We start from the raw sequence: 12,207 nt of genomic DNA, 5'->3' as shown, positions 1-12,207 counted from the left end.
AGTATAGTTTTACATAGTTGGTAGGATCTTACAATCCTACAATTTATGATCTTTTACCCTCCTCCCAATCCTAGGTAGGATCCTGATTTTGATAACATTGAATAGGACTATAGGAGTTACCTAATAAAGGATATAACTAATCTGAAGATAAAAGCAATTGTATCCTCTTGAAGTGAATCAAATTCGAGACCATTCTGAATTACTAATCAACAGAGAAAAATGTAATTATGAACCCATTCTATAGGAATTCTCCTTCCTTGATAGTTTAATCATTTAATGCAAACATAAGCTTCAATCTATATCTGAGGAATCTGTCCTAAATTGATGACAGGGGTAAGCTTCATAGGTATTAAGTAAGTATGATAATGATTTATAAACGTATACAGGGAGGAAAAAAAATATTACACCAGAACTGATGGCTAGGTCAGCAATATAAACATTTACTAAAATGTGTATAAATGATTTAGAACAATTACTGCACCAACATCTGATGGATGCTCCAGTGAACTTCAAGTGATTATAGGTCCTTAACTTGTCAGCCACAAATGCATTCAGGGGAGAACATGCAGGGTAAGATCCTATCAAAGGATAGGTCAACACCTGGTGCCACAATCTCCATTCAAGCAGCACCTTCATATTAAGGCAAATACCATTACAAACTCATACTAGAGCATCAGAAGCACAATTGATACCATAAATCCTCCCACCCCCTCCCCTTTGGCAGACTCCAAAATGCCACTATTTTGTCATGATGAAAAGCCCTGAGGAATGAGTAAATTATTTGTGGGCATAAATATTGGCTTAACTGTGCAAATTGACAACAATATGTACCAAGAACTGAGTGTCAGAAATTGGCATGATAAAACATTTCTGAACCACTTCAATCTTCATGCCTGCAAGGGGTGGTGAACACTGAAAGTAATCTAATTTGATGAAGTCAACTTTGGTTTCTGATCACAACTCTTTCAGAAAGCAATAATCCAAATCCAACAACAAATTTAGTGTGGAAGTATCCGCAGATTGTACTTCCATGGTTTTACTTAAAGTAAGGAATTATATCCTTAATACTGCATACATTTCCATGTTATACTTCCTTATCCTGCTCAATTAGGAAGAGATGTCGTACCCATATCACTGAAAAATCAATCAAGTTCAACTTCTAAACAGCAGTCAGTAAAGAATTCTTGTTGTCACACAGATCAATGTTTCCTCTACCGCAGAGTGCCAAAAATTTATCATAAAATTGCAACAAAGGACACTTATATATCAAGTTGGAGCCAAGGTATGCATCTTTGAGAAAGACAGTACTTCTTACTCCTTTATTAGTGAGGTAAAATATCCCTTGATGCTTTATCAAACAAAGCAACAACTGAGACGGCAAAAGACACTCAGCATGAAATGCATCCAACTGTGCAGATGACATCCTCTTCTCCACAGTCAAGCTGAGAAGCTCATGAATCACTGCCACAGCCCGTTTTCGAGCTTTTGGATCAGCAGCATCGAATCTCCTCGCATTCAAATAAGGAGAAGGAAACTCCAACTTCTGCCACCTCTCAAGCTGCTCAAGGTAACCAACGTTTGGCCTAAAACCAGCTGGAAAATTAATTTTGAATGCAAATGGACCAAGATAGTTCCCATCTCTTGAAATCTTCACCTTCCTATGATCTCCATTTGCCTTCTGATTCTCAACACCTTCCTGCGCCAACCTAACTTGTGTTTGAATTAAATCATTTTGTGTTCAAAATAATTTATATCTAAATCTATTCAACGAGTTAGGAAAAACACTTTTTTCATGAAAAATAATCACTTTCTTTTTCAAAAGTTTCTTTAGGAAAACTGCAAAAAAATAAAAATAAAAACTATTATTGAAAAAATAAGCTAATCCAAACTTAAAATTTAGAATTTTTTTACCTCAAAGTTACACAAATCCAAACATGTAACTAGCAGCTTGTATAAACAAAAGCGATTCTTTTAGTAACATCAATTTAGGTCCTAAAACAATCTAACATAATTATAACAGTCAATTACTCCTTAATTTTAGGCATCAAATAGATTGTTGAGCAACAATGTTAAGGACCAAAGTGATTGATAATTAAGTGTTCGCTATGTCAAAGATGAAATTCACCCATAAATACCAAAGCCAGGAACTACATTTGCATTTTTTCGTAACGCCGAATTCAAATTGACCAATAGTTTCAATTTCAGATACTAACTAAATTAACGTTTTTCTTATCGCAATTTTCTCAAATCTTAAGGAATCCAAACAAGTACAACTTGTTTTTTATAATAAAAAAAATCCTATAATTTAACAAATCCCGAGACATGTAATTGGAAAATGAAAAAAAACAATGATTATTTCATAAAAATTGAGTGAGCTCCAAACACGTACCTAGCCTCTCTAGCAGTGACAGTGAAAGAGGAATCCCAATCCTCCAACACTAGACAATCCCTTCCACGGAAGGGCCGAACCGAGAAAAACTGTGGGTACTTGGGAATCAGACACTCTTTAAAATCAGAGGGCAAGCCCAACTCAGGCGCAACGAGCTCCACAGTTTCAAGCTTCACTCTGCAATCAACGCACAGCATGAGCAGTTTCCTCAAGTTATTAACCAAGATGGGTTCCATCGAGGCCCAGGCCTGGGCCTCTTCGTGGGCCAGGCTGCGGGCACGTTGGGTGAGGGACACGGCAGGGGGTGTCCCGGTGACGCGGAAGACGGAGGGGTGTTTTTGAATGAGGCCCATGAAGGCCCATTTGCGGACGAAGCCCACGTTCTTCTCGAGGTCGCGAAGGAAGAGGGGAGTGTTGTTGGGTTGGGATTGGATGAGGGAAGTTAGGTGGAGAATCATCAATGGCTTCTTGCGAAGATCCATTACTCTGTCTAGTTCAGGGACTCTGTGGTACGTTTTCTTCTTCGGTCTTCTTCCACCGCTTGATTTGTGCCTCATCAACAAACAACGGGCTTTTGTGGTGCCAATGGGAGTGGCGCGGCGAAGCATCGCGGAGGGTAAGGATGTTCCAAAGGCTTGTGTTGTTGCTGTGAGCCTCACAGCCAAAATTTCAGAATGGTCACCGTCTCACACATTATACCCAAAAATAACATATTTTAAATGAAATGATTCATTCTTCATGACATGTGATTTTGTTTTCTTTAATATTTTTTTTAAAACAAATTTAATTTTAATTGTTTATAATTCTCTTAATTTAGTTTTATTTGCTTTAGTCAACAGTCACAGAACATCAATAAATTATTATTAAAATATTGTTTTAAAATTTTATAAAATATGTTAAGTTTAACAATAATTGTGTAATATATTTTTAAATTTTTATTTAAATTTATTAATATTTATAAAATACATAAAAGAATATTAATGTTTAGTAAGTGAAACTATATATATTTTTATTTTTTATTATAAAAAAATCATCTTTATTATATATTAATAAAATAATAAAAATAATATTTTTATTATTTTCAAAATAAATATTTCAAAAAATAAAAATATTTATAATTGAAAGTAAAAATAAAACTTTTTAAATAAAAAATCCTTAATTTAACCTTTCTTGATAATGATAAAATTTAAATGTAATATTGAAAAAAATTATCTTATTTTAAATTAAAAGTAAAAATTTTCTTTTAAAATTACTGTTTTTAAAAAGATTTATTATATTAATTATTAAAATACAACTCTTATTTTAATTAAAAATATAATGCTAAAAAATTTATTATATCGTTCCTAACTTTATTTTATATGAACTTAATTATATTTTTTATTTTTATAAATATGAACTGTAATAAGTTTTATAAAATTTAATATTTAAAAATTTAAAAAATTAAAATTTAATTTTTTAAACTTCTTCAATTAAGTGTTAAACTAACTGATAATAAAAATTAAATCTTAATTTATTAATTTTTAAAAACTAAATTCTAACAAAATAATTTATAAAAACTTTTTTATAAAATGCATTATATTTATAGAAAACAAAAACATAATTAAGTCTTTTATATATATAATTTTAGAAACTTATATTTTTTTTAGAGTTATGATTTTTGTTAATATTATAAATGCATTTTATTTAAAAGAATTTTAAAAATATTATTACAAATGTGACAAAGATATTATCTTTATGCAAATTATAGTTTCTACTTCTTCTATAGATATTTTAATGAAAGACAATTAAAAAATAATTATAAAAATTAAATATATTAATTATATGAAATTATTTTAATATCATTTATGCCAAATTAAATAATTTAACATTTAGAACTATTGTATATGTGTTAAATTAAACATACGAGAATAATGGCGCAAATTATAATTAAACATGTATTATATATCTTTATGTGTAATTAGTACAAATAATAATTCATTTCATTCTAGTATAATCGATGTATTAAATACGATTAACGCATGTTTCAAAATTTTTAAAACACATAAAAGTTTTAAAAATATTTTAATTTTAAATAAAAAAACCCTGAATACCCCTTATCACATGTATAAAAACTGATTTAAACAAAAAATGATCAGACCCTCAACCTTTAATATTATACATATGAGTGGCATATCTACTTGTCACTTTCCATCCACGTAAGCTATGCGCAAGCAGCAATGACCAACACAATAAACTTATTAATATTAAATGAAAAATTATATTGATAAAAAGTTATTTAATAAAAGCGAAAAATTATAAAAAGTAAGATAATTAAAATGAAAAGGTAAAAAAAATATAAACAATTAAATAAAAGCATAGATAAAAATTAACGATCAAATTAAAACAGGAAAAAAAAATTACGTTTTCAAGGAATATGTTATTGAGTATGACAATAACTTAATTAATCCACACTTCGGGTAGTTATTAACATTCATATTTATGAATAACTCAACACTCTTAATTTTTTTTAATATACTTTTCAATATAAATAATAATTTTTTAAATTTATTTTCAAATGTATGATATAAAATTTTATTTTAAAGAATTTATTTAAAAACTTTTAAATAAAATATCTACAAAGTATTAATCTTACTAAAAAAAGGTTAATAACATATTTTTTTAATATGCTTATAGATTAAAATTTAAAAAAAATAATAAAATTCATATAATTTTTGTAATTTAATAAATTATAATTAATAACTATAAAAATATGTTAAAAAGCTTTTAAACGTGTGTTACTACTTAATTGAAACCAGAACTAATTTTAGGTTGGCCACTTGCCTCAACAACTTGGTTGAATCCCCGGCCGCACTAAATATGGGCTATATATTAAGGGCTCAAAAGGAAAGGCGAAGCAATCTACACACACAACATCTCAAGGTATTTTCAAAGCCCATCTCCTTCTCCAATGGCCTTTATTCCTCAGTTCTATTCAAACTACACATTCCCTATTGATCTCACAGCTCTAGTGGTGCCTCCTCTCACTGACAATTCCTCAGTTTTGGGCAATCCAATCATGTGGGCTCAAGATAACAGCTTCAGCACTCCTGTTCATCATAATGGGGCACTTGATTGTCATCTTGTGGATTCCATGCCTTCTTCTGCTTGGCTGCCATCTTTCTCAGAGCAAAATGGGAGTGTTTCAGAATACAAAGTGGGCTTCTATGGTGCCATTGCTGGGTTTCAGAATTTTAGTGATGGATGCCACTCTCAATTTGCTGATTTTGAAGAGGATATTAAGCCACCTGCTTATTCTAATACTGCCACCGAAAACTGGGTATGCTTATTAATATTCATGTCCAATTAATTCCTTCTTTTACTTCCTTGGTTAAAGGTACAGTGCATAGCTTCATGTTAGGCACTGCAATTTGTTTTTATTTTCAATATTAATTATTAATCTCATATTAAGATTAATTCTTAATTAACAATAAGAATTATAAATATTTAATCTTATGATATTTATAAAAGATTAAAATTAAAAAACAATTAACGGTCAAATGACCAATTAAAAAGGATACATGTGTTCTTTTAATTCATTATTCTTATTTCTCTTGATAATCAATAAATGGAAAACCAAAACATTTCTGCATTCGAGTTCTTGCATTACATATTTAAGGACACTTCTTTTCTTTCTTTTTGATGTATGCTAAGAGCCTAACATAAAGGTAGAAAGATATTTTATTAGATTTCATCATTGAAATTTATTACAGGGACTTGAAGGTAATCAAGCGCCAGCTGGTGAAGAACCTAACATAAAGGTAGAAAGATACTCAGAAGAAGAAAGGAAGGAAAGAATTCTACGATATTTGAAGAAAAGAAATCAAAGGAACTTTAACAAAACCATCAAGGTACACATACACTTACCAAGAAATGGGTCATGACCCTTTTCTCCATTTTCTTTTGTCCTTTAATAAAAGATGGAAATCACACTCACATTGACCAATTTCACAGTATGCATGTCGAAAAACCTTGGCTGATCGGCGGGTAAGAGTTAGGGGAAGGTTTGCAAGAAACAATGAACTCTCCGAGGAAGACATGGCAAGGAAAAAGCATGAGAATAATCACAAAGAGGACTTTTATGGTGATGATTCAATCCAGTTACAGGTAAAGTTCATTATAATGTTTATAAGGATATAAAATGATAAACAATATGAATCTATGATAATGTCATGTCACATCGAGCAATATTTAATAGGTGGCAAGAAATACTTTTCAATTTAACCATAAATAATTAAAAAAAATGTTATTCAATTTTAATTTTGAAAATGTCCTCTCCCTCTCCGTCAAATTCTTAATACATAGTAATTCTAAATTTGAAAAATAAAATATATTAAAAAAACTTGAGAGCATCCTAATTAAATATTGAATTGGTAAACTTTGCAGTTACAGAATGATGATGACGATTGGCTGCAAGAGGCCATGGCAAGTTTGATCTATCTATCTCATTCTTCACCGGATGATATATAGCAAGAATTAATTTGAAGTATAATATAAAGCAGATGTGGCTCTTTCTCAAGCTTTTTACATTTAATGCAGGACTCAATAGAAAACCATGTTCAGCATATAAAGTCAATTCTTATATGCTAATTTGTTCCTTTTGATAATCAAGCACGTAGATGAAACTTTGATTGCATGGCGGTGTAACCAGTTCATGGGCATCTTTGCTAAGAGAATTGGATGACCCTAGTTTGACTGAGTACATGTTGATTGACACATATTAAGATTCCATATGACATTATGTTTGAATAGACAGAAATATTCCCAAAAAAAAACATAGCTTATGCCTCAAAATTCATGTATTTAACTAGATTGTGTCTATTATTGTAATTACGTTAATTCACTCGTTGTGTTGATTATTACTGAAATTCATTAATCAGAAATTATATATTCTAATCCGCAGACTATTGGTTGGAAACAGGTAAAATATTCCTCTAAAATGATTATCATTCAAGTGAGCAAATAAAAATGTATTTATTCTTAAATCATAGTACATTAAGTTCTCTAATATACTTCAAAATCAATGATGATATATTATTATATATATTCAGTTATAATGTTTATTTTTATTTATTTTAATATTGAACCATTAATTCATTCCAAAAGAAATCACAGGTAAATGCAAGCCAATATAGACTATATAATTCTTCGAAGAAAATTTTAATTTGGACAAAAAAAAATTGATGATTGATTTTATTTTTCAAAATTAAACACCACTAAATACACTAATCTTTATATCAATATTGCGAACCTTTATTCAAGCTATGCATCGATTATGAACTTTTATTATCCAAAGTATATAAATAAATTTTATGCATACAAGAAAGCGATGGGACAGAAATTTGGAAACTGATGCCAACTTGAGTTTTTATTTTATTTTATTTTCTTAATAACATTTTGAGTGATGTGTAGTGAATAGCCTTCCCATTCTATATTATAGCTATCATAGCTATGCATGGGAATGAACACAAAAGGGAATCTTTTTTTTTTTCATTTTGTATGTTGGTGAAGAGAATATGAAAAAAAAAAAAAGTCAAACCTGAAGCACTTGAATAAAAGGAAAAAAAAAGGGGGGGGGGGGGGTTATGCAAACCATATTAATATCCTGCATATAAAATATTCAATGAAAATATTATTTTAAAGCTTTATACTTTATTTTCAGAAACCCTTTTGCACTCCCTACGCTTCGGAAAAAACCTAAGCTGTTATTCTATTTAATAATAAATTCCTAAATATCACAAAGTACGTCAACGTTTTCCTTTATATTGTGCTATCTTGCAGCTCGAAATAAACCAATTAAAGGATTTATTAAATTATTAATTGGTCATTTGAAATTTTGTTAGTTTCCTCATCGTAAAAGAAAGTATTTAGAATCTGATGTTACTGAATTACAACCTGTTAATGTGTTTAGGAGTGCTAGAAACACACATTATTAATTTTTAATTTATTAAATTAGGATTAAGTAAAAGTAAGACTTTCACAAATTTTATAATTTTTTTATAGAAATTTTATCTAATAATTAAGAATGTACTGCTAGCCATTTTTTTTAAATATGTTTCAAGCCTTCAACTGCATAGATAGATAGAAAGAATATGAATTAACTTCAATAATGTCAGATAGACTAACTGTTATATCATTAATAATTCAATTTAAAATGATATTTTACTTCTTGTTAAATTCTAACTACATATCTAAATCACTTATATTTGGTTTTGGTTGTGTGTGTCTTTCTACCTTAGCTTTTAAGTTGTTGCTGTTCTAAAGGTCTAGCTTCAAAAATATTTTGTAGTGGTCATCTCTAGTATTAGTTGCAATTTTTTTTGAAGTTTTAATAAACAATTCAGCTAATTTTTTTGTGAACCTTTTATCTATATCACAAACTCACGAGAAAGAAAAAGAAAAATACATATTGCTAACTCTATTTCCTCTTTGTTAGAACCATCCTTGTTTGGAGACTGTTGATCTCTTAAAATACAGACTATTTTGATTCCTAAAAATTTTAGTAATATTACAGAATTTAAATACACACTATCTCTTTTTTATAAAAATTGGCTTTTGATAAAGTGGAAAATTGAAAAATCGTAAGCACCATATAAAAGACTCTCTTATGCATGTTTAAAGAACTTCTAAATATTAGAGTCAAGTGTAAATTAGTCTCATTTGGAAATGAGACGTGAGCAAGTTAGAAGTCTTTAAGAAAATGAACTTATGTACTTATTACTTTAAAGTTTTTGTGTTGCATTGTAGTGTTTTATCCCTTGTGAGACTCCCTATCTAAAAGTCTTACCTTCAACAATAATATCAGAACTAGGTTAATCTAGGTGATCGGCTCAGACGAGTAAATGAGCCGTGGTAGAGAGAACTGACAGTGTAACATCCATGGTTAGTGTGAGAGTACACCATAGAGAAAATAGTGATACTAGATGAACCCTAGTAGAAAGTTAGTGATACCCACGTAGAAGAGAGAGAGCAAGAGTAGATGAGTTATGATAGAGAAAGTCGACAATATGGCACCCATAGTTAGTGTGGGAGTGTACCTTAAAAAAAATTGTGATATTAGATGAGCCTTAATAGAGAGCTAGTGGTACCCATGTAAAAGAGAGATAGAGTAAGAGTTTTTAAAGAGATAGACCATATAATTCTTGTGAGATTCTCTACCTAAAAACTCTATGCCTAACACTAAAGATCATCTAATAGATCTCTTAGAGATCATCTAAAAATCCTTGCTACTAATATTTTTTTTATATTTTATTATTATAAATATTATTAGTCACTAATTCAATCTCTATTAGCCACAAATTTTTTTCGATCACTAATAGATTATTGTAAATTGAGCAAATTAAAATGAGTACAAATTACAAAGCCAAATTAGCAAAACATTTTGTTCAATCTTGTTACTTTCTAAAAGTTTTGTTGTTGTTATTATTGCCCGTATATCTTAAGATAACTCTAAATTTATTTTTTTTGTACATGAGAACACAGCTTGAAGAGACTATTGAGTTGATCTTGTAACTTTCATGCTGTAGTGGAAATCTTAATCCATGTATTAAGTACACGTAGCTTTCGGTGTTTTGAGAGTAAACCAACATAAATTTATTATATCTTTTTTCTTTCTCTTCTGCCTTAACTTATTTTTATTATTTACCATCTTTTATAGACATACGTTCAACTCCTTCCGATGTGTTCTTATCCCTTTTCGGTCTTCATGTTTTGTTTTGCAGCAAAATCAAAATAAATATAAAATAAACCAAATCATAACTCTGCTCCTTATGTGACTTAAGTAGGTCACATAAAGTTACAAAAATGGAGGCTAACGCATACTTGCTTAAAACATGCTCCTTCAATCGCCTATATGTGGGCTCCTTGGTACCGCATCATAAACTTGCAACATCTTATATATGCTTGTTTATGGGTGTCATTTTCGTGGTTATATTTGCCACTCACTGTCATCATGTTCAATCAAGACTTTTAACTGACACAAATCATGGTTGCTACAGTTGAGTGTTGAACATATCATGATCTCTAACACCTTTCAGTGATAAGTTTCAAATTTGTTTTACAGTAACACTAACAAATCACAGTCACAGAATAAATGCCATTAACAATATACTAAAAAAGTAGCTGAAAGGTGAGATGTGTGTTAAAAAAATAGATATAATGAAAGGTCAGAAATCTTGGAAACCAAGTTGTTGATGCTATATTTAGCGCACACAAGTAAAGAAACTTGTGTATCATACATAAGTCGATGTTGCAGCAACAGTAAGTTATCCAAATTATTATTATTAGTTATTAGTCTTGATATCAAATTTTACTTAAAAGATATAATTTAACCAATATATTTTTATATACTATACGGATACTTAAAATAATTTTTTTAAATAATGAACTAAAAATATATCATATAGTTATTTTTAAATTTAATAAATTTATAAATTATTAAAAATTGATATTGTAATTATTAATAAAAATATTCTATTATATTAAAATTAAATGAAGTGATTCATTTTAAATAAAAATTATAAATATTCAAATTTTAAATTAATATTAAATTAAAAAATATTTAATGTAGAAAGAAAATCACTAAACATGGTAAAAATGAAAAACCAACTATAAAAGCGCTCTCATTTGAGAAAGGTTCGAAATATGTTTTCGTTTAAAAAATAGTATTTATAAATTATATATAGAGTTTGATAATTAAATTTTTTATGGTTGCTATATAGAAAAGGTTAACTTGCATGTATATGTAGGTAAATATTTTAACTTTCAAATTTAAATATAAATTATTTCAATTAAATTTAAATTTTATTTATTTATTTAGAAGATGTACCAAAATCCGTTAAGATAAAATGATGAAAGTAAATGCATACTTTTATTATATTCTTTAACATCTTTACATTGTTGGAGTTTGTCGTGTTATTACTATCTATATTCATTTTTAAGGACTATTTATAATCATTATATGCAATAATTTTATGTTAATGGATATTTATAAATAATAAAATTTATGAAATTTAACTCAATAATATCTACATATAAATTAATAACAGTTTTATTATCTTATTATTAATACGTCTTTATTATATAATTAATGTATTCATTATTACATATCTCTAAAACAATATATTATCTTATCAATAAAAAATATAAAATTAATTTCAAAATAATGTAATTATTACTAAGATTAAGTTTTACTTGAATGCTTCAAAATTTAATCCCATTCATTTGAATTACTTTTTTTTCTTTCATTTAAAAAGTAACTATTTTATTTCTTTCATAAATTTTACCATTTCAATATACAATAATAATAATTTCACTCATTTTGTATTTTTACAAATAAAATCAAATTAATTAAATAAATATCAATTACACAAAACAAATACAAATAAATTTAAAATAAAATAAAACTATATTTTAACAAAAAAATAATGAATAATTTTATTACATATTTAATTTAACAAACAATACTAAGTAATTTAATATAAATTAATTATAATGTAAATTATAAATGTTAATAAATAATACCAACATAACCTCAATAACTTTCTCAAAGTTTTTATTCAATGTTTCTAAAAATGAAAAATTAGCATGTACATATAACAAAAAACAAAAAATAAAAAATAAAAAATAAAAAACTGCACCTATATAAAAGAAATTAAAAAATAATCACACGTGTCACTGTTTCAGTTACTCTTATCCTATAGATGATTATATTTAATTTTTTTAAAAAAATTGTAATTTTGCCACCAGAAATACAAAATTTATGGAATCTTTGCATTTAAATT

General features: G+C 28.0%; 2 protein-coding genes across 2 annotated transcripts; one reads left to right on the top strand and one right to left on the bottom strand.

The window, feature by feature from the left end:
- Positions 1-231: 231 nt before the first annotated feature.
- Positions 232-3,072, bottom strand: LOC113865082 (protein WHAT'S THIS FACTOR 1 homolog, chloroplastic). The gene is made up of 2 exons (XM_027499447.1): positions 2,390-3,072; positions 232-1,706 (listed from the first exon to the last, which is right to left on the bottom strand). The coding sequence occupies exons 1-2, from the start codon at positions 2,995-2,997 to the stop codon at positions 1,160-1,162; spliced, it is 1,155 nt and encodes a 384-aa protein (XP_027355248.1). The 5' UTR covers positions 2,998-3,072; the 3' UTR covers positions 232-1,159.
- Positions 3,073-5,286: 2,214 nt separating this feature from the next.
- LOC113866359 lies at positions 5,287-7,266 on the top strand. Its single transcript, XM_027501244.1, has 5 exons — positions 5,287-5,705; positions 6,139-6,276; positions 6,380-6,532; positions 6,812-6,850; positions 6,965-7,266. Exons 1-5 carry the CDS (start codon positions 5,337-5,339, stop codon positions 7,013-7,015), a joined length of 750 nt encoding a protein of 249 aa, XP_027357045.1. The 5' UTR covers positions 5,287-5,336; the 3' UTR covers positions 7,016-7,266.
- The last annotated feature ends 4,941 nt before the right edge of the window (positions 7,267-12,207 follow it).

The sequence above is a fragment of the Abrus precatorius genome, unplaced genomic scaffold, assembly GCF_003935025.1.
Source record: "Abrus precatorius isolate BTA unplaced genomic scaffold, Abrus_2018 Scaffold4, whole genome shotgun sequence".
Taxonomy (NCBI): domain Eukaryota; kingdom Viridiplantae; phylum Streptophyta; class Magnoliopsida; order Fabales; family Fabaceae; genus Abrus; species Abrus precatorius.
The sequence above is the reverse complement of the archived record's forward strand: the minus strand, read 5'-3'. Positions and strand labels throughout refer to the sequence as shown.